The 20,537-nt window shown below is 32.4% G+C and overlaps 1 protein-coding gene across 2 annotated transcripts in view; it reads left to right on the plus strand.

Moving 5' to 3' along the window:
* Positions 1–20,537, plus strand: part of RICTOR (RPTOR independent companion of MTOR complex 2) — a 102,216-nt gene that overhangs the window by 64,801 nt on the left and 16,878 nt on the right. The window contains exons 13-32 of one of the 2 annotated variants that reach the window (XM_031676529.2): positions 109–199; positions 312–378; positions 520–600; positions 2,276–2,376; positions 3,816–3,981; positions 4,661–4,762; positions 4,879–4,925; positions 6,498–6,633; positions 7,012–7,211; positions 7,488–7,614; positions 7,993–8,157; positions 8,327–8,403; positions 8,848–8,926; positions 13,664–13,773; positions 14,231–14,318; positions 15,521–15,613; positions 15,927–16,033; positions 16,585–16,814; positions 18,200–19,208; positions 19,498–19,569. In XM_031676529.2, the coding sequence (XP_031532389.1) occupies positions 109–199; positions 312–378; positions 520–600; positions 2,276–2,376; positions 3,816–3,981; positions 4,661–4,762; positions 4,879–4,925; positions 6,498–6,633; positions 7,012–7,211; positions 7,488–7,614; positions 7,993–8,157; positions 8,327–8,403; positions 8,848–8,926; positions 13,664–13,773; positions 14,231–14,318; positions 15,521–15,613; positions 15,927–16,033; positions 16,585–16,814; positions 18,200–19,208; positions 19,498–19,569 (3,148 nt within the window). The remainder of the gene's footprint in view (positions 1–108; positions 200–311; positions 379–519; positions 601–2,275; positions 2,377–3,815; positions 3,982–4,660; positions 4,763–4,878; positions 4,926–6,497; positions 6,634–7,011; positions 7,212–7,487; positions 7,615–7,992; positions 8,158–8,326; positions 8,404–8,847; positions 8,927–13,663; positions 13,774–14,230; positions 14,319–15,520; positions 15,614–15,926; positions 16,034–16,584; positions 16,815–18,199; positions 19,209–19,497; positions 19,570–20,537) is intronic. The other variant, XM_031676532.2, reaches the window with a different exon arrangement.

Here is a 20,537-nt window from a genome sequence, read left to right on the forward strand (position 1 = left end):
TTTTTTTTTGTTTTAATAAGAAAATTACTTATAGCCTGGTTAGCTAATGGTTGTTTGAAGTGTTTCATTGATACCTCATTTTCTTCTAACTAAATTTAATTATTTTAGATCCAGGTAGATTCCAAGACAGCTGGAGGCTTTCAGATGGCTTTGTAGCAGCTGAGGCAAAAACTATTCTTCCCCATCGTGCCAGATCCAGGTAGAATTTAGATATAGAAGTAGTTCAAATTTATTACATTTACTGTTTTATGTTAAGTTTTGTAATACATGAAACAGTATTTAAACTGTTTCTGTGCTGTGCTTATTTCCAGGCCAGACCTCATGGATAATTATTTGGCATTGATACTCTCAGCATTTATTCGTAATGGACTTTTAGAGGTAAAACTTATAAACCTTATTTATCCTATTCTTTTAATTTTGTCTAATAGAATTCTTTCAGAGCAACAGACATATATGGTGCATAAATGTGTTCATATATATTATTTTGCAGCTATGATATTTTCTTTTTTCTTTTCAAAGGGTTTGGTTGAAGTGATAACAAATAGTGATGACCATATCTCAGTTAGAGCTACCATCCTTCTAGGAGAGCTTTTACATATGGTAAGTTTAGCCACTTCTGATTATGTTTTGTACCATTGATGTTTTAATATACAAAGCAGGCTATGTTAACAATGTTACATTACATTACTTCAAAAAAAAGTTTGCATTTATTTGAATGTTTATCTTTGCATTACAGAGAGCCCTTGTTACCTTGTATCTTAATATATATAGGCTAGTTTTATAAATGAAACAAATATTAAAAAATACAAAGTACTGAATTTTACTCTTTTACACTCACTTTGGATGATGTTTTGAGTCCTAAAAATCTTTCTCTCCAAAAGAACCCCTGCCTAAAAAGTGAAAAATTACACAACTATAGATATTACTTCCGTCAGCTAGAAATGGAATCAGTCAGTAACTGAATTTTAGAACACTTTGTTAAAACAAGTCTAAATATAACTGCCTTATTTGAACACATTCTTCTCTGTAAGCTTGTAGGTTGAGGTTTGGAATCTTGTGTATATTTGTGTGTGTGCACGTGCCATGATTTTGTGACATCAGTAACTTCTGGAAACAAGGAGCTAGTGAAGTTATCTGACCATTCTCTACTTCTAGCAGATAGAGCAGTGAGGGTATTCTGTTTATAAGAAAGAAATTCATATCTCTAAGTCACCTATTAGTTAATAAAATACTACGTAAAACAACCGCTTTAAACTCATTTCTAAGGAAGAAGTAACCTTATGGCAGATCTTTTAAAATTATGTTATGGCTTGCTATTATTGGCAGAATATCTTTTGTTTTTGAAGTTGTTTTGGTCCTTTCCATCACCAGTTGTTTTTCCCATATGGCAGTTGGGCTTTGTGAGTGAGGTAAAGAGAATTCAACAGTGTTTAATGGTAACTGTCTTGTTTATCAGTGAAGTATTTAGCTGCATGTTCTGTTTCCCTTCAGCCCATCTGTGAAAGAATTAAATAATATTGCAGGTTCTCAGGTGTGATTGTTTTTATTTTAATTCTTAAGATACCATTTCCTATAAGAATATCAGTCTCTAGAATTATTTGCTTTTATATGAAGGAATCTCTTTTATAAATTTCATTCATTCTCTTCCACAGTACACCAAAATTCTGTCAGTCTCTTGAAATATAAAAGCTGATCATTCTGAGTATAGTGGTGTTAGTTCATTGCTTGTTATTTTACATCTCTGGCTTCCACGTTTAATTAATTAATTAACCTTCATTGGTAGAAGGCAGGTTGAGTGGTAGGATTTTGTTTGGAAAGCAGGAGACAAGTTTCTTATTTTAAAGATTGCTGAAAACTGTTTTGAGAAGGTCGTTTTTAAGCTTAAGAAGCCAACTGGTAAGTTACAGTATTGCATCTAACATTTTAAAATGCTGTTTTAACACAACATTATAGCACTGGATCTAAGTTCTGACACATAGTCCTTTTAGATCATTTCAGAAATGAGTTTAATTGGTACCACTTCAAAATTATAATTTAGTACTATAGTAAAAGATCTGTGAAATTTCGAGTTTTATTAATGTAATGTCTGTATCTTTATATTTGTTATATCTCGTTGTTGAAAGTAGGTAAGATTAAAAATTATAAATACGTATTAGAAAGTAAATAAGTTAACTTCATGAGTGAAATCTCAGTCTTTAGCATTATTTCTGTGAATAAACTGTAACATAAAATACTCTGTTTTTCAACTCTTATAAAATGTTATGTTTCATTTTAGGCAAACACAATTCTTCCTCATTCACATAGCCATCATTTGCACTGCCTGCCAACTCTAATGAATATGGCTGCATCCTTTGATATCCCCAAGGAAAAGAGACTGTAAGTATCAGAGCCCTAGCAAAGCCAAATTAGTAAAACTGTTGGGATTGAGGGTTTTTTGGACAGCTTTATGTTTTGAGCAACAATGCAGTCTCTTTTTGAATGTCTAAAATTATTTCAAATTAAAGCACTAAGACTAACAATATATTCTTTTAAATGTGTGGTCAAAAATGTTGAAATTTAAAAGGTAAAGGTGGAGGAGCTTGATTGGAAAGTGATAATAGGAATCTTTTTTCATTTGGTAAAGGTTATGTCTAGTCCAGGGGTGTCTTTTTTTTTTCCTATTATGGTCAAAAAAATTTATATATTTAGACTTCATTTTTGGGGGGGTGATATTTTGAAATGTAAGCGCTTCAGTTATTCAGAACTATGAATTTTTGTTAACAGTTATAATGTATTTCTCAAAAGTTTCGTTAGCTTTATTAATTCAAAAGTACATATAAGGGCCTCACTTTAAGTAAATAATAGTCTATTTATTAATTTTAATTCTATCAGTGAAAATACTACTATTTAACAGACTGAAATTGTATTATAAACTGAGGATATTAGGGACCATCATTTCTGACTGCAGGCTTACATTAGTAATGGTAGCTTTCAGCTTTTATCTTGGTAGTTTCATGATGGAAAAATGAACTTTCTCAAAGCCTGGTAGATCTACACTCTCTGGGTCAGATTATGGCCATGAATTTGAGGATTTGTCAGGAATTTTTTACCTTCAAAATTCCAGCAATAATAGTCTTCTTAGAATGATTTGTTTGTTTCTGTTTTTGTTTTTTTTAGCTCAGTAAGCTCTCCTTACTGATAAATACTTGCCAATCTTAGCATACCTCAGGATTTTTACATTTTAAATCTGATTTGTGTTTACCACAATTTCTGAAGTTGAGATTTGATTGCTATCAAATTCTTGAAAGTTGTCTATGCACCACAAAAATGGAATTAAAAAATAATTTTTAAAAGAATACCATTTACAGTTGCAGATCAGTGGGAGAAAATAGACTGTTTAGTTGATCTAGAATCATTGGTTATCCAGCCTCATATCATAAACAAAAAATCAGTTTCATATGGATTAAGGACTTAAATGTGAAAAACAAAATTTTAAAACTTTAATAAGAAAATACAGAAAACCTGGTTCTGACCTTGAGGAAGAAATTCTCAAGATAAGTTCTTAAAATCAATATACAAAAAGTGCCCACCACCATAGAAGAAAAGATTAACAAATATGTTTAGTTGAATGTGAATAATTATCATTTCTTCATACAAATCAGCAATGTTCATGGTTTTTCTTTTCTTTGTGGCTCCTAATTTGGTTAAATAGTTTACTTTTTATTAACAGTCTCTAGCCTGAATTTATACGTTTTAATAGAGTAATTTACCAAAGCAATCTCTTCAAAATTATGCTAGCCTTGCTACAGTATTAATTGAATTTTTTTTCTCACTAGGCGAGCCAGTGCAGCCTTGAACTGTTTAAAACGCTTCCATGAAATGAAAAAACGAGGACCTAAGCCTTATAGCCTTCATTTAGATCACATTATTCAGAAAGCAATTGCAACACACCAGAAACGGGATCAATATCTCCGAGTTCAGAAAGATATATTTGTTCTTAAGGTACTGACATGAAGTTGCAATTTTTTTTTTTCATTTTACAGTGTTGTGTCAAATTCCAGTGTTCAGCACAAGTTGCAATTTTTAAATTTCCTAGTTCCTAACCACTGGATTTTAGTGTGCATGTACTTGCTTGAGTTTGCGGTTTTATTCATGCGTATAGATTTTCAAAAGGCTTCTAAGTTTTATAATGACTAGGCAGTTAAGAGCTGTATTTTTATAACTTTTTAAAGTTAAAAAACCTTGGTAATCCTCTGTAAATCAAAAATCTTTGTTTTTGAAGTTTAAGCTTGGTTTTTTTAATGTGAGGATAATTTGAATTAATTTTTTTCTTTCTTTTTTTTTTTTCATTGAAGTATAATCAGTTACAGTGTGTTAATTTCTGGTGTACAGCACAATGTCCCAGTCATACATATATATACATATATTCATTTTCATATTCCTTTTCATTAAAGGTTACTACAAGATTTTGAATATAGTTCCCTGTGCTGTACAGAAGGAATTTGGTTTTTATCTATAGTAGTTAACATTTGCAAATCTCAAACTCCCAAATTTATCCCTTCCCACCCCTTTCTCCCTGGTAACCATAAGATTGTTTACTATGTCTGAAAATCTGTTTCTGTTTTGTAAATGAGTTCATTAGTGTGCCTTAATTTTTCTTAATACTTTCTGGTGATTTTAGGATACAGAGGAAGCTCTTTTGATGAACCTTAGAGATAGCCAAGTCCTTCAACATAAAGAGAATCTTGAATGGAATTGGAATCTTATAGGGACCATTCTTAAGGTATGACAGGATACTTCTTGGTAATGGCTTGATTGTCTTTATTATTTATTATAATTCACCATAATTATACGTTTAAGACTTGATAAATACATATATGATATATTATGTTTTTCTAGTGGCCAAATGTAAATCTAAGAAACTATAAAGATGAACAGTTGCACAGGTATGTAAGAACTGTTTTGTATTTACATTTAAAAAGCTTAGATTTGAATTATATTATGGCTGATGCCTACTGAAAGTAATAATTGATGTTTTAAGAAGATACCTACATTTTAATAATTGGTGTTTAATAGTTACACATATACATTTTTTGTATATAGTTGTATTTTATAACCAGAAAGCATCAGCTAATGCTTTTTCTGGTTATTTGCATTATGGTTTTAGTTTTGGAATCAATGAAGTACTTAAGATAAAAGTTTCTCAAATCAGGGAATATCAACCATGTACATACGTACTCTTAGCCCTAACCTGTGGGGATGACATTATAGGGATATAGTGTCTCCTTCTCAGAATCATGGCCATTTTTAATATTCCAATTCTATTTTCATTTGCATCTGACTTTGGAGGGTTATTCATTTTTCTTCCTCTTTACAGTCCCCTTAACCAAGTTGATGCTCCATACTTTCCATAAAACAGGCAATTGTTCATAGCATATACAGCGCTTCAGGGTATTAGCTGTATTCTAGTACTCCATGCATTTTTACTACTTCCAATTTTATACTGACTAACCACCAGTATTGATTTCATTGGATAAAAGTGCCTATGCTTCATATTTTTGAGAAGATCATGCCATTAACATTATTATTTGATTATATTTTTATACTATATTATGTTATATTATATTTATATTATTACTCTATAATATTTAACTTAACATCTGTGTTAAGTTTTGAGAGATATGTAGAACATATAAATCACATTGGGATAAAGAAACATGGCCCTAACTTTTCGGAGTTGTTGAGAACAGAAATGAAGTCTCGTTTAACTTTGTTTCTCCAGCTCCTGGACCTAGCACCTTTATTAGACTGGATTGTAGTGCATGAAATTTAAGCTGAACTAAATTAAATAGAGGCTTAGAACATAATGTTGACAATTATGACATTGAAATATCATAAATTATGTCCATTGCCTCATAAATTCAGTTGCTTAGCTTTTACCTGGAGCTTTTATGCTTGACTTTTGCCTAATTGTGAAAAACTGACAATATCGTAGCATGTTAACGTCTGCAATATTATTTTATAGAGCCATGGGACAAAGTTTTTTCATAAAATACGATAGGGGAAAATTTATATATTATCAATTAAAAGAGAGTATAAAAAAAGATCTAATAACAATGAAATGTGTATACATAGAAACAAAACAAAATAAAAAACGTTTATATCCAGGTGGCTTCCTCATGTTTATCCAACCTTATCTTCTTGCTGTGTTATATCTGCATTTTTTTCCTTCTAGCATCTTTCTTTTCCACAATTACTCTAAGACATGTCACCATTAAAATTCTTAATTCACAAAAAATATTTTTTATAATGAAGGGGATTTTATTGTTGGTTTTTTACTTTGTGTTTTTGTTTGATTGTGTGTGGAATGTACCAAATGTGTTTATTAAATTTCCTTCTATTTACCCTAATGGTTTAAACCCAAAATGTATTCAAAACTTTATTATCATATGCTGCCATTAAGATTCTAAAATAGTGATTTAGTTTCTCACTTTGTTGCTGATTTATTTTGATCTTAGGTTTGTACGAAGACTACTTTATTTTTACAAGCCCAGTAGTAAATTATATGCCAACCTGGATCTGGATTTTTCCAAGTCCAAGCAGCTCACAGTTGTGGGTTGCCAATTTACAGAATTTCTTCTTGAGTCTGAAGAGGTAAGAAGCACTTTGAATGTTTTCCAGAGCAAGTGTTTTTCACTGAATTTTCCCCCTTCCTTTTATTTCTGAATATGTATAATCTATGTTTAGAAATATAGGGAACAATCCTAGACCTAGATTTAAATCCTGACTTAGTCACTATTTAAGTGACTTTGGGCAAGTTATTTACCTTTTAAAGAGACCTGTTTTCTCCTTGTAAAATGGAAAATAATACCATCTCCTGCAGCGTTGTGTTGAATGGGATTAAAGTGATTGATAACTGTTAGTAGTAACTTCACCATTGTCATTAAATTTTTTCGACTTGATTAGAGTTGGTTTTTTTAATTGTAGGCACTAAGTGCTTTTCTAGCAGTATCATAATGTATTTGCTTTTAGGATGGGCAAGGATACTTAGAAGATCTAGTAAAGGATATTGTTCAGTGGCTCAATGCCTCCTCTGGAATGAAACCTGAAAGAAGTCTTCAAAATAATGGTTTATTGACTACTCTAAGTCAACACTACTTTTTATTTATTGGAACACTTTCCTGCCACCCTCATGGAGTCAAAATGCTGGAAAAATGCAGCGTATTTCAGTGGTGAGCATGCTTAGATTCTGTTTCAGTATGTACCTAAACTTTATTTTTAGTGTGATCACTTCATTTTTAGTGTGCATACCTGTGTTTGTTAAGTTTTGTTAAAATATCAAAAAGAAATTAATTAGAGTTGTCGTGGTGCTCTGATACTTTTTTTTAATGTGATACTTGTTAGTTGCTTTCTTCTAGAAATGCTTGTCTATTAGGGATTTTAAAATATTTGTTGAATTTATTCAGTATAGTAGTCTCTAGTAAACATTATTTTCATCCTTTTTTTAGTCTACTTAACCTTTGCTCTTTGAAAAACCAAGATCACTTGCTGAAACTGACTGTTTCTAGTTTGGACTATAGCAGAGATGGATTGGCTCGAGTCATCCTTTCCAAAATCTTAACTGCAGCCACTGATGTGAGTATAACATGGACAGTAAAATTATATTTTTTAATAGCCAGTTAATTCAATACTTTATAAATTTTAGCCTAGTAAAATTAATTATAAATTCTAAGATTATGAGATAGAATTTGAGTTTACTTTAAAATTTTAGTTCTTCCAAAGAACTCTATATACAATCTATATTTTTATATACAGGAAAAGAAGCAGTTAGACAGAAACAGAAGTATTTTATTTTACTAGCACTAAAAAAAGTACTCATTTCAAGGGCTGGATCATCAGTTCCAATCTTTTTGCCCTTTTCATGTAGCAGAAGTGTCCCAAAATAAAGTCAAATAGGCTATCTATGGTGAAGTTTGGGTTGTTTGTCTTTAATATTCTCATTTGTCTTTATAGGCCTGCAGGCTGTATGCAACAAAACATTTAAGAGTATTGTTGAGAGCTAATGTTGAATTCTTTAATAACTGGGGAATTGAATTACTAGTGACCCAGCTGCATGATAAAAACAAAACGATTTCTTCTGAAGCTCTTGATATCCTTGATGAAGCGTGTGAAGACAAGGTGAAGGTTCATTATTTTCTAATAAAATATTTAGACCTGAATTTTTATTAAAATATTTAATTTTGATAAAAATTATGTGAAATTACAATGTATATAATATAAGCGTTTTGGAAAGAGATTTTACTATCTTAGTACAGTTGTTAATTTGCCTAATCATTATTTCTTTTAGGCCAATCTTCATGCTCTTATTCAGATGAAGCCAGCTTTATCTCACCTTGGGGACAAGGGCTTGCTTCTCCTCTTGAGGTAAATTTTAAGATTTTTCTTGTAGTTGTTTTCTGTTGTGTTCTCTTTGGCAGTGTATATTAAAGCTGGATTCAGATCTGTAAAGGAAGCACTTTAAAGAGTTTAGCTGTTAAATTTTGAAAGAGGCCTATTTTAGAATCTTGGACATCCTTTCATACTAAAGCTCTGTCTTTTCATTGTTCCCCTTAATGTTTCTTTTACATTTCTATGTCTCCTCATTCTTTTCATACATTTTCTTTACTGTGGTTGGTTTCATGGGTTTTTGTAAAGGTTATGAAAATTTATATTTGAAATTACTATAAATAATATTTGAGCTTTTAGTTTTAGGAAGGAGCTATTCTTAAAGTCTTTTAGCTTCTTAAACATTATGTTTGAAATATTTTAGCTCCTTAAACATTTTTTTGTGAGACTCAATATTAAGCTGTTGCTTGTTTTAATTTACAGATTTCTCTCCATTCCAAAAGGGTTTTCCTATTTGAATGAAAGGGGTTATGTAGCCAAACAATTGGAAAAGTGGCACAAGGTAACTTCCTATTAAATAAGTTTCAATTTATGTTTTTATCTTGGGGAAAAGATTCATAAATTTAGAGGATTTTTGTTTATATCATCAGTATTTTAAAACTAAAGAAATGAAATATTTTGACATTCATATGAAGTCAAGTCTTAAATTGTATATAATTATTTGTATTCATATTTATTTCTAAACTATTTTAAGATAAAATTATTTTATAGCAAATTTTTGTGTACATTTTGTTGAAATTTTGCTTTCGAGTTAATTGATATAATCTACTGTTATAACTTGTCAACAACCCTACTTACCATCATTTCTTTTATTCTTGTGTTCCTTCCACAGCCCTTTTAGGCTGAAACTAAAACAATTTTCCTAAATGTGGAAAGATTATAAAATGGTTCTACCAGGCAGATATAATAATCTAATTAAGCTTTATTTTAGGGTGTACTTTTTATAAATCTGAGAGCAAACTATTTGCTATTGTATATAATGGGGAACCCAGGAAGAAGTAGTTTGAAGATTAGTGAACTTCCCAGCTTTTTTTAAGCTGGCATCACTGTGGCTTCACTTTGTTGAAAGTGTCATAAATTGTCAAAGCATCTTAGAAACCCATGGGATAATCAATCCTAATGTAAATGATTTTCAGATTTTCCATTATTTCAGATCATTGTTTATATTGTCTATGTTGAATCATATTTCATAGGATACTCTCATTTATGAAAAATACTGTATAATTATAGTTATCAGAGGTGGGGGGTAGGGGACAGAGATACTAGATGAAAGCAGTCAGAAAGTACAGACTTCTAGTTATAAGATAAGTAAATACTGGGGATTTAATGAACAATATGATAAAATTAACACTGCCATGTGTTATATATGAAACTTAAAGTGGATCCTAAGAGTTCTCATAAGGAATTTTTTTTTGTTTATTTAATTTTATATATATATGAGATGAAGAATATTTGCTAAACTTACTGTGATAATCATTTCATGTAAGTCAATTCATTATGCTGTATACCTTAAACAGTGCTGTATATCAGTTATCTCAATAAAACTAGAAGAGGGTAAAAAGGGAAAGAAAGCTAACTATAAAGCATACAACTTCAGGCATAAAGTCTTTAAATAATTGGTGAATTGAAAAACTGAAGTAAGATATAATAGTTTTATTTCCCAGAAGATATTTAAACTAGTTACCATAATAAAATTGGTCACCTTTTTATACAAATTATGTTAGGAAATTGCTTAACAAATCTGGTGCAGTATTTTCAGACATTAGGTACAAAATATAACTGCTATAACAGAGTCATGCGTAGTATATAAGGAAGCAGAGGAAGGGTTAATGATTCCGCCTTAGGAATTAGCAAAAGAAATTTTAGGCTCGGGAAAGGATACGATATTTGAAGTGGTCTTGAAGTAAATTAGAAGAAGGGTATTCAAGGATGAGAGGGCAGAATAATAAATCTGTATAGATTACTGAAACTTCATAGACATGAAGAAAGCCATATTCCAGTGTAGTTGGAGCTAGATAGGTGAGGTGTGGCAAGATGAGGATGGAATGGTGAATTAGAACTAGATCGTAGAAGGCTTTTTAAAGCCACATTATGTCATACTAAGGGATTTCAATTTTACAGGAAGTTGGGGAATTGTTACAGTTGTAAAGAGTATTCATAGTCAGAATTGTTCTTTAGAAACAGGTTGCAGTGTAGTAGCAGCAGTTTGATCATCAAAAGTAAAGGAATCTAGGAATACTGAGACGAGTTTAGAAGCAAGAATTGATAAAAACATGAACTTCACTGGTGATAAGTTTGGATGGGCAGGGACACATTTTCTGGGCATTTCTGGTAAAAGATGGGTCTGTGGACTGATTAGATATAATGAATGAGGGGTCCAACTTGACATTTAAGGTTTCTAATTTGAATGACTGAGTATATAATGGCTCACCATTAAGAGATTATGATTACAAAAGGAGGTCTGTAGGATTGGGGATCATGAATTTTGAATAATTTGCTAAGCAGTTTTCTAGTATAATTTGTATAATGAGGTGACCAATTTTGTTGGTGTTGCCTGTGGGATGGCAAGTGATAGCATCCAGAAAATATGTGGAAATGTGGATCTGGAACTCAGATATGTGTTGAAGATGGCAGTTTGGGAGTTGTCAGTGAATAGTAGTAGTTGAAACCTGAATTAAGTGAGGTCACCAAGGAAGATGTTATGGAAAAAAAAAAATGAAACTGGGAATTGCTCCCTAGAGGACACTGGTTTAATGCAGGGACTAAAAGGACGAGGACACTGAGGGTAAAATTATCAGAACAGTTGCACTAAAGGATGCTTCAGGAAGGAGAGGCCAGTGGTATATCAGTGGTCAGATAAGGTGAACACTGGAAAGAAGACTGTTGAATTTGACAGGTCATTGGTGAATTTTGCTAGAGCAATTTCAGTAGAAAGTTACAAACAGATGCTGAATTGCGGTTACAGTCAGGCAGTAAATGAGATGTGCAAAAATAAAAACAATATAGTCTACTTTCCCAGATTAATTAGAGAAAGGGAGAAAGGGAAGGAAACTAATTTAGTCATTGCCTGCCATTGAACTTAGTGCTTTTCAAGTATTACCTCATTTAATCCTTACAGCGACTCTTTGAAATGTTTTCTATTATTTCTATTTTGTGAATGAAAATGTGGAAGCTAAGAGGAGTAAACTAATTTATCCTAGGTCACAGAGCTTGAAAATAGCACAGCAAGGGCACTTTTTAATTCCAAAGGCCATGCTCTTTCCACTGTATTTTATTTTCTCTCAGTAGCTTGCGGCATGCCAAGGTGAAGGTGAGACTGTCTTTTTTATTAGGTAATAAAACGTACAGGCCAAAGTAATATTAAAAATTCACTTACTCAATTTATAACTTTCTCCCCTAGCCCAGGCTTGGTATAGACTTAGAAACCTGCTGTGGAGGGAGGATATGGTTCATTTGGTCACTTTTTCTTGTTTATCTCCTCTCCATTTAGCTGCAAATTTGGGGCCTCTCCAGATTTGTAATAGGAGGAGGAGGACGAAGGGGTAAGGGGTCACGGACAGTCTTACTCAGTTTGTACAGTTGTTATCTGGGGTTGTTAGCTTTGAGCAGGGGAGATTTCAGATGCTAATTCGTTTACTTAAGGGTCATTTTCATGAATTCCTCAAAGGTCTCAGTCTAGGGAGCTCTCATTTGCAGTTCCCTTAATGAGAACAATGTGGCTCCTCTGACTGCCTACTTATAATATCTCCTAGTAGCTAGAGGTCCAGCCCTTACTTGGGGTCTTCTTGCTCCTCTAGTAGTTCCTTTTCAGGAGAATCCTCAAGATGATCCACATCAGAAACACAGTGCATTTTATAGCTATAAACTATACCCTGATCTTTGCTAGTGTTTTCAACACGATGCCGCTGGTAAAACGACTAACTAGGCAATAGCACATGAATGTAACTACACCTGCATAAAGCTCAGAATACTGGCCTTAGTTAGAATTTTGTGCTGGGATTTTTATGTATAGAGGAGTGTGGTGTACAGAGTAATTTACTGGTAGTGGTAGCAGTAGCAGTAGCAGTAATCTTGTGTGCTGGTAGTATAATTAAAATCTCGTACTACTATTGCAAAGTAAATATGGAACCTAAAGGAAAAGCAGAAAAAGTTAAGTTTTTAGAGGCTCTAAGTAGGGAGTATTAAGGTAACCCACCAAATCCCAGTAGTCTAAAATGCTTTAAAATGAAAGATATCTCCCTGCCCCTTATTCTCTTTTCTGAAGGAAATGTGCGTTCAGAGATGTTCTGTACATCTATAAGTATATCTTCTTCATTTAAAAATACAAATGAATCCCTTCAGAGCTGTAAATAAAACTGTATTTAATTTTTTCATTTAGCAATATGTCCAAGAGATCTTTTCAGAGCTATATATTTAGATATAGATCATTCTATTGAATGGCTGCATAGTAAATTATATCAATGTACCTTAATTTTTATAATCACTGCTGTGTTGATGGGCGTTTAGAGTGTTTCCAATTTTTAGTGTTGTAAACAGTGTTTGCTGGATATTCTTGCATGTGTATCTTTTCGTACTTGTACATATATATCTGTTGGATAAATTTCTTAAAGTCTAATTGTTGAGTCAAAAAGTATGTGAACTTAAAGTTTTAATAAATACTGCTTAGTTGCTTTTTAGAGGTTCTACCCGTTTCTTCTAAAAGATTTAAAGTGGAGATCTTTTGCAGTAAAGATGGCAGTATGACTAACTCTCGATTTAAACAATTTAAGTAGAAGTTTTTCAAGTTTCAGTTGGAAATATTTTTTTACATTTGACTTGATTTAAATCAGTGGGGAAAGAGATATTTCTTACCGAAAGGTTCTAAAATGGTAGAACTCAGCTTCCTTTTAAAATTTCTAGTTAATGTCTTCAGGGCTTAATATTAAGAAGCTAGTTTTTTAATGGAGAAAAGAATTCAAGTAAGATGAAAAACAAAAGTATTAGCTTACTTATATGGACCCCAAAATATTAATTGAAAATGGGGAAGAAGTATAAGCAGAAAGCTTATGGGTATGGGTATAATAGAACATTTGTATTCATAGTACATTGTTCTCTTTTCAAAAATTACTTCAGTTTCTCGAACAGGTGTTCATTTTTCTCATATTTATGCTTCCAAGATTTGCTAGGTACCTAATATATTAGAAATTTAGTGAATGTTGTTATGATGACTGTGTGTAATTAAAACAATATTGTCTTCTAGGAATATAATTCAAAGTATGTTGACTTGATTGAAGAACAACTTAATGAAGCACTTACTACTTATCGAAAGCCAATTGATGGTGATAACTATGTTCGTCGGAGTAACCAAAGGTACAGTCCATTTAATGGAATAATTTATTACTGGTCCTCCAACATAAAATTTAAAACTAGGGTGTTATAAATCATTATTTTTAAGTTTTCTGAGTACTTGGGTATTCTATTTCTTACACTGACGTAAGAATATCTTTTTAAAGTATAGCATTGAATGTTCAGAAATTCCAGTGGCATTCATAGCTTGCTGAATACGCTGACTGATAGGGCATTTAGATCCCTTCATGCTCTTACCTTAGTCTATTTTTCTAGTCTTTAGTTCTCTTACCATTACTCTGAGACCAGCTAAACTGTATTCTAGAGAAATCTTCACCCCTTTCCACCTCTGTATTTTTATTCATACTGAGGGATTATGTCTAATTCTTTTTATCTAGTACTTTATTATAAGTCGTTATCTTAATTAGCATATTTAAAATGAGCCTATAGATAGATATATCAATCATTTTTATTATACTAGATTACAGCGTCCTCATGTCTACCTACCCGTACACCTTTATGGACAACTGGTACACCACAAAACAGGCTGTCATTTGTTGGAAGTACAGGTAAAACCATAATTTGCTAATTTTAAATGCCTACAATAGTAGAAAAAACTTAATATTGCTAAAGTATTTTCTTTGCAAAAACTTCTCAAAAGCCTTGAAATCAGTGGCATAATTGCTTTTAAAGCCATCTACCTTGTAGTTGACTTAGGTGTTCTGTGTTTGCAGTCCTTGGACATATTTCTGGCTCTCATGCATTTCCCTGAGTTCCAACCATTTGCATAGCTGATTTGTTATGTAGAGTAAGTAACCCAGTGAAGGTCTGAGTTCTTCCCTTGTAGTTTGCTCAGGAAGTTGATATCCTTAGTAAAAACATAAAGAAAAACTGAGTTCATTGCTCTTGTTGGGAGATTAAGCTGAACCTGAAACAGATTCAGTTACCTTTGGTGAGCAACAAAATATCAGCTGCTGTGTGTTAGTGCTTCAACTGTTCTCTTACACTTCATGGAATGTAAGAGGCTTAGGCAAGCAGTTATTCTTTAAGTATAGTATGCACGCCAAGTTTTGGCTGGGAATATGTCTTGCTACTAGGTGTTTTCCATAAGTTCTTTTCTTATTTTAGGAATAGTTAATAGAAGTATTTATGTGTGTGTCTGAATAATAGTAATTTAGCAATTTAGTTCTTTTTCATATCAGTGTCCATCTCAGAAGCAAAAGTTTTGCATAAACATGGATTCATGTATTTTTACACTGTGTATGAAGTATTGGGATATGTATCTTTATATTAGTTTTTTTAATTTATTGAATATTTAAATGATTTGCTTAATGCCATTACCCACATAGCATAAAATCTAGGTGTTAATTTATTATTTTCTATCTAGAAGAAATGATAGCCAATGGCCAACAGTTTATGTAATACTAGGTCTCAAGTGCTTTGTTAAGCACTTTATATGTAATAATTTATTAAATCATTAAACTTTGTGAGACAGAGGCTATTATTATTCCTATCTTAAAGATTAGAAAATGAAGGCATGGAGAGATTAAGTAACTTGCTCAAGGCCAGTTAGCTAGTAAGTGGGAACTCTAGTAAATGAACTCAGAGCCTATTTACTAACACTGCTTTTTCTGAAATTTTACGTGAAATTATTTTAGGATTTTAAACATGCAAAATTAATAAATACAAACCTTATATAGGTATTAAGGTATAGTAAGAAAATATATTAAAAACATGTTGTTAATCACATGATATTTTTTTCCTTCTCCAGAATATTATTGCAGAACTCTGTCAAAACATTCGTACACCAGATTTGGATAAATGGGAAGAAATTAAAAAACTGAAAGCGTCTCTTTGGGCCTTGGTTTGTAATAAACAATTCTATAAGATCTTAAGTTTTAGATTTTTCTCATTTTCCTATTAATATTAAATAAATAAAAATTATTTTATTTGGAACTTATTCTTAGTTTAGTATCCTAAGACCAAGATTATTCCTACCCATTTAAGTATTATTTTCTGTTGGAAAATAGATGATTAAACTATTAATTTTCTTGCTAAGACACGTTTTTTTCCTCTTTTATAGGTGTGGTTAAATTTTTTGTTTTTTGGGTAGCTTTCCAAATCTCTTTAAATTTACTCTTATAAATATATTTGACTTGTGATTTCATTTCTTTCAGGGGAATATTGGCTCATCAAATTGGGGTCTCAATTTGCTACAGGAAGAAAATGTGATTCCAGATATACTGAAACTTGCAAAACAGTGTGAAGTTCTTTCTGTCAGAGGGTATGTCATTTAACTCAGAAATTTTTCTAATGTGTACATTGTTGTTCACAAATTTGTGTGAAGGAGTGTTTTATTGGTTGCATATAGTTTGTTAGAATATTCACTGTAAGTTCTAATTATGTGAGATTTTTAAATGCATTAAATTAAACATTTTAAGGAGCTCCTGGCTTAATATTATTTTATTTTTGTCATTACAATGTTGACATTTACCTTGCAAGTAAACAGTGAAAGTATAGTGTGTATCCAAATAGTCCAGTTGCCCACACATTCCAAATTTACCCCATAGAAGCTAATATATATTTTTCCCTAAGATTACATTATGTTCTTTTAAATAATTTCCTGCAATTAGTATTTTTATTAAAGTTTTCATGTTATTTATTGCTTCTAATTTACTCCTGACTCATTTTGATACATTTCTCCACAAGCTAAACAATTTTAATGGCTTTTAAAGAAAATACAGATGTATATATAGTAACCTAATATTTTGTGGTTGCTTTAGGAAATTTCAGTTTTGAATTATAAGCTGTCATTACTACATCTTTTACTTACAGGACCTGTGTGTATGTGCTTGGGCTCATAGCCAAAACTAAACAAGGCTGTGATATTCTGAAATGTCACAACTGGGATGCTGTGAGGCACAGTCGCAAACATCTGTGGCCAGTGGTTCCAGATGATGTAGAGCAACTCTGTAATGAACTCTCATCTATCCCAAGCACCCTTAGTTTGAACTCAGAGTCAACCAGCTCTAGACATAATAGTGAAAGTGAATCTGCACCATCGAGTGAGTATTGTGACATGGTCGTATAAAATTAGCCAAAACTAATATTTATATTTGTAATATCAAAATTTGAATGAATTTTACAATTTTAATTTACCTTTTTTGAGGTAATTTAGCAGTAATAGCCTCTTGGAGAATGCATATCTTTTCACAACAGGGAGTATAGCCACCAACTCTCCCTTTGCTTTCTAAATAGTTCTTGGAAAATCCTGCTTTCAGAGTTATTAAGCCATGTGCCAGAAGAGCCATTCCCCTTTTTTTGCATTTTCTAATAACTAAATGTTTATTCACCTACTTTCTTCATTTACGTGGTTCTTTACTTCGTTTTTCAGATACAGGGTTGTTGAACTAGAATATATTTAAGAGAGATGATATTCACACACTCATTTTTGAAATGAGTTAAATTTTAAAATTAAATACTGAAACTGTTGGAGTATCAAAAATCAGTTAAATGAAAAATGGTTTGTGATTTAAGCTCTGTGCTAAACACTACTAGGTGAATAAAGTTTAAGACATGGGTTTAAGAAGATAGTGTAACATTTATCAAACCATATTTCACCAGATGTAAGATGCCATAAATTATAATATATACCAGTATTTAAGAAGAAAAGTGCTGCCTATTACAGGATGCATCCTGATTTTAGAGATTTTCAGTGAAAAATGTGGATCTTAGAATTGACAAAATATGGAAATAAATGTAGTATGCAAGTTCAAGATTTTATTTTGCCTCCTTTCAAAATGTATTTAAAGTAGTTTATAATTATTCAACAGAAAATTAAAAATAAAAATAGAATAAAATCCCAGAGGTGTCGTTAGTTACCTAGATTGTCTTTTATTAGAACTAGGCACTGAATTTAGATAAGTTTAGTAGTACCTAAGACAAAATGAGAAATAGATATAATTCGTTTAAACATGAATTTTAAATGTGACTCTGTAAGTATATTTTGTTTAAGATTGGATACTTGTTTCTTGTAAGATTGATTTCTCCTACCTATTGTGATTTGAAGAATAAACCACCAGGAATCTGTACCAAGTGAACATCCATGGTCAAGTCTCCTTTTTGCCTTTAATTTTATCTTGACTATTTGGAGGTTTTGGAAACTCACTGGAGTAATCAAAAGAAACTTTCTGTGAGCCGTGCCATAATGAATTCTATAGTTTTTCTTTGGAAATAACAGAAGATCCTCATAATGACATATTTTTATGTTTTATTCAAGTATAAATTCTGGATCTCAAGGATGCTGTTTTTATCTGGCTCAGTTTATTTTTGAAAACTTTCTCCCCAAGTGACTATTAAACAGACATTTCCTGAAATATATCACTAGTAGTTACTATGATTATTTATCCTTTTTTCAATGTGCCTTTATTAATCAGTCCTTTGATCATAGGTATGTTCATAATGGAGGATGACCGGTTTGGCAGCAGCTCTACTAGTACATTTTTCCTTGACATCAATGAAGATGCGGAGCCAGCATTTTATGATCGACCTGGACCTATAAAGGATAAAAATTCATTCCCTTTCTTTGCTTCTAGTAAACTTGTGAAGAATCGTATCTTAAATTCGCTTACTTTGCCTAATAAAAAACATCGTAGTAGCAGTGATCCAAAAGGAGGGAAACCGTCATCTGAAAATAAGACAAGCAACAGGCGGATCAGAACGCTTACAGAGCCCAGTGTTGACTTTAATCATAGTGATGATTTCACACCCATATCCACAGTACAGAAAACGTTACAATTAGAAACTTCATTTGTTGGGAATAAGCATATTGAAGACACTGGTAGTACTCCAAGCATTGGAGAGAATGACTTAAAATTCACCAAGAGCCTTGGTACAGAGAATCACAGAGAAAACACAAGCCGAGAGAGATTAGTTGTAGAAAGTTCAACGAGCTCACACATGAAGATACGTAGCCAAAGTTTTAATACAGACACTACAACAAGTGGCATAAGTTCAATGAGCTCAAGTCCTTCCCGAGAGACAGTAGGTGTAGATGCTGCGACTATGGACACAGACTGTGGAAGTATGAGTACTGTGGTAAGTACTAAAACTGTTAAGACAAGCCACTATTTGACACCACAGTCTAACCATCTGTCTCTCTCTAAATCAAACTCAGTGTCCCTGGTGCCTCCAGGTTCTTCTCATACACTTCCTAGAAGAGCACAGTCCCTTAAAGCACCTTCTATTGCTACAATTAAAAGTCTAGCAGACTGTAACTTCAGTTACACAAGTTCTAGAGACGCCTTTGGCTATGCTACACTGAAAAGATTACAGCAACAAAGAATGCATCCATCCTTATCTCATTCTGAAGCTTTGGCATCTCCAGCAAAAGATGTGCTGTTTACTGATACCATCACCATGAAGGCCAACAGCTTTGAGTCCAGGTTAACACCAAGCAGGTGAGCAAATACACATTTGAAAATGAACCATAATGGTTGCATTTTAGCAGACTTAAATGTAAAGCATTAGCCAGGTTGTACGTCTCCATAAGCCTGAGAACTGACTTACTATAATTGTTTACTGTGGTAGGCTATAAGCTCCTAGTTTACCCGATATGATTTGAAATGGATTCTTGCAGCTGCGAGGGGGGAAAAGAAACTCCTTTAGACCCTGAAAATAAACATATATACTTTGCAGGGACACACAAGTCACAAGCTTTTTTTTTTATTTATTTCTCGCTTCTGCAAGGATCGATTTTAAAAAGAAGCATGTCGGGGGAATCAGGAGCTTAAGACCTACAATAACAAACAACCTTTTCAGGTAGGTCAATTTAAGGCTCCAAAAGTTGACCTTTTTGTTTTTTTTGTTTTTTTTTTTAAGATAACTGAAATTTTCAGTTCAGTTCCTCTCAGTTTGTTTTAAGTGGCTATAATTATTAAGTAGGAACTTAATGAACAGTAAATGAATTACTCGGCCCTCAGGATTCAGCAGTAACAGTCTGCTTGTGCTCAAGAACATTTGAGGAAGTGGGGAGGGTGTAGCTCAGTGGTAGTGTGTGCTTAGCACGCACAGGTCCTGGGGTCAGTCCCCAGTACTTCTGCTAAAAATAAATAAACCTAATTACCTTCCCCCGAAAAAACAAAACAAAAAGGATGAAGAAGATTTGGGGGATTTCTATGCCATGTCTAAAGATTGTATCAAGCTGGTCAAAGTAAACAATTTAGATTTTATCTATAACAGATATGCGGTGTTAAATTTGATTATTGCAAAAATTTCTACATCTACTTTTTTTGGGCCACATATTTCTAAAAGCTTTTTTAAGTTTTAGATCATTCATTTACATTTATTTAAATAGATTAGTATTTGTCAAGTACTGAGAAAAGTGCCTGGCACATATTAAGCACTCAATAAAAGTTGGCTATTATTATTTATAGTTATTTCTTTAGTGTAATCCATTTGGTTCCTATATAACCAAATACTTAAGAAGTTATTATGCAGTTTTGTTTCAGTAATGCTAACACATTTGTAGAAGAGGTAGCCTTGTAGCAGGTAATAAATTACATTCCTTTTGGTAGAATGTCAAAAATTATGCAGTGTCTTATCTACCTGACAACCAACCTCATGTGTTCAGAACAAAGCCAGGCAAACCTCTCAATAGCTCACTAGTATAAGTCTATGCAGTAAAGTTCACAAATTTTATTCAAAGGATGTACCTGTGACCCACATTCAAAGTTTGTTGATGTTTATTCTAACAACTTTAGATACAGGTTTTCAGGTCAAAAGAAGCA

This window comes from Vicugna pacos, chromosome 3 (genome assembly GCF_048564905.1).
Source record: "Vicugna pacos chromosome 3, VicPac4, whole genome shotgun sequence".
NCBI lineage: Eukaryota > Metazoa > Chordata > Mammalia > Artiodactyla > Camelidae > Vicugna > Vicugna pacos.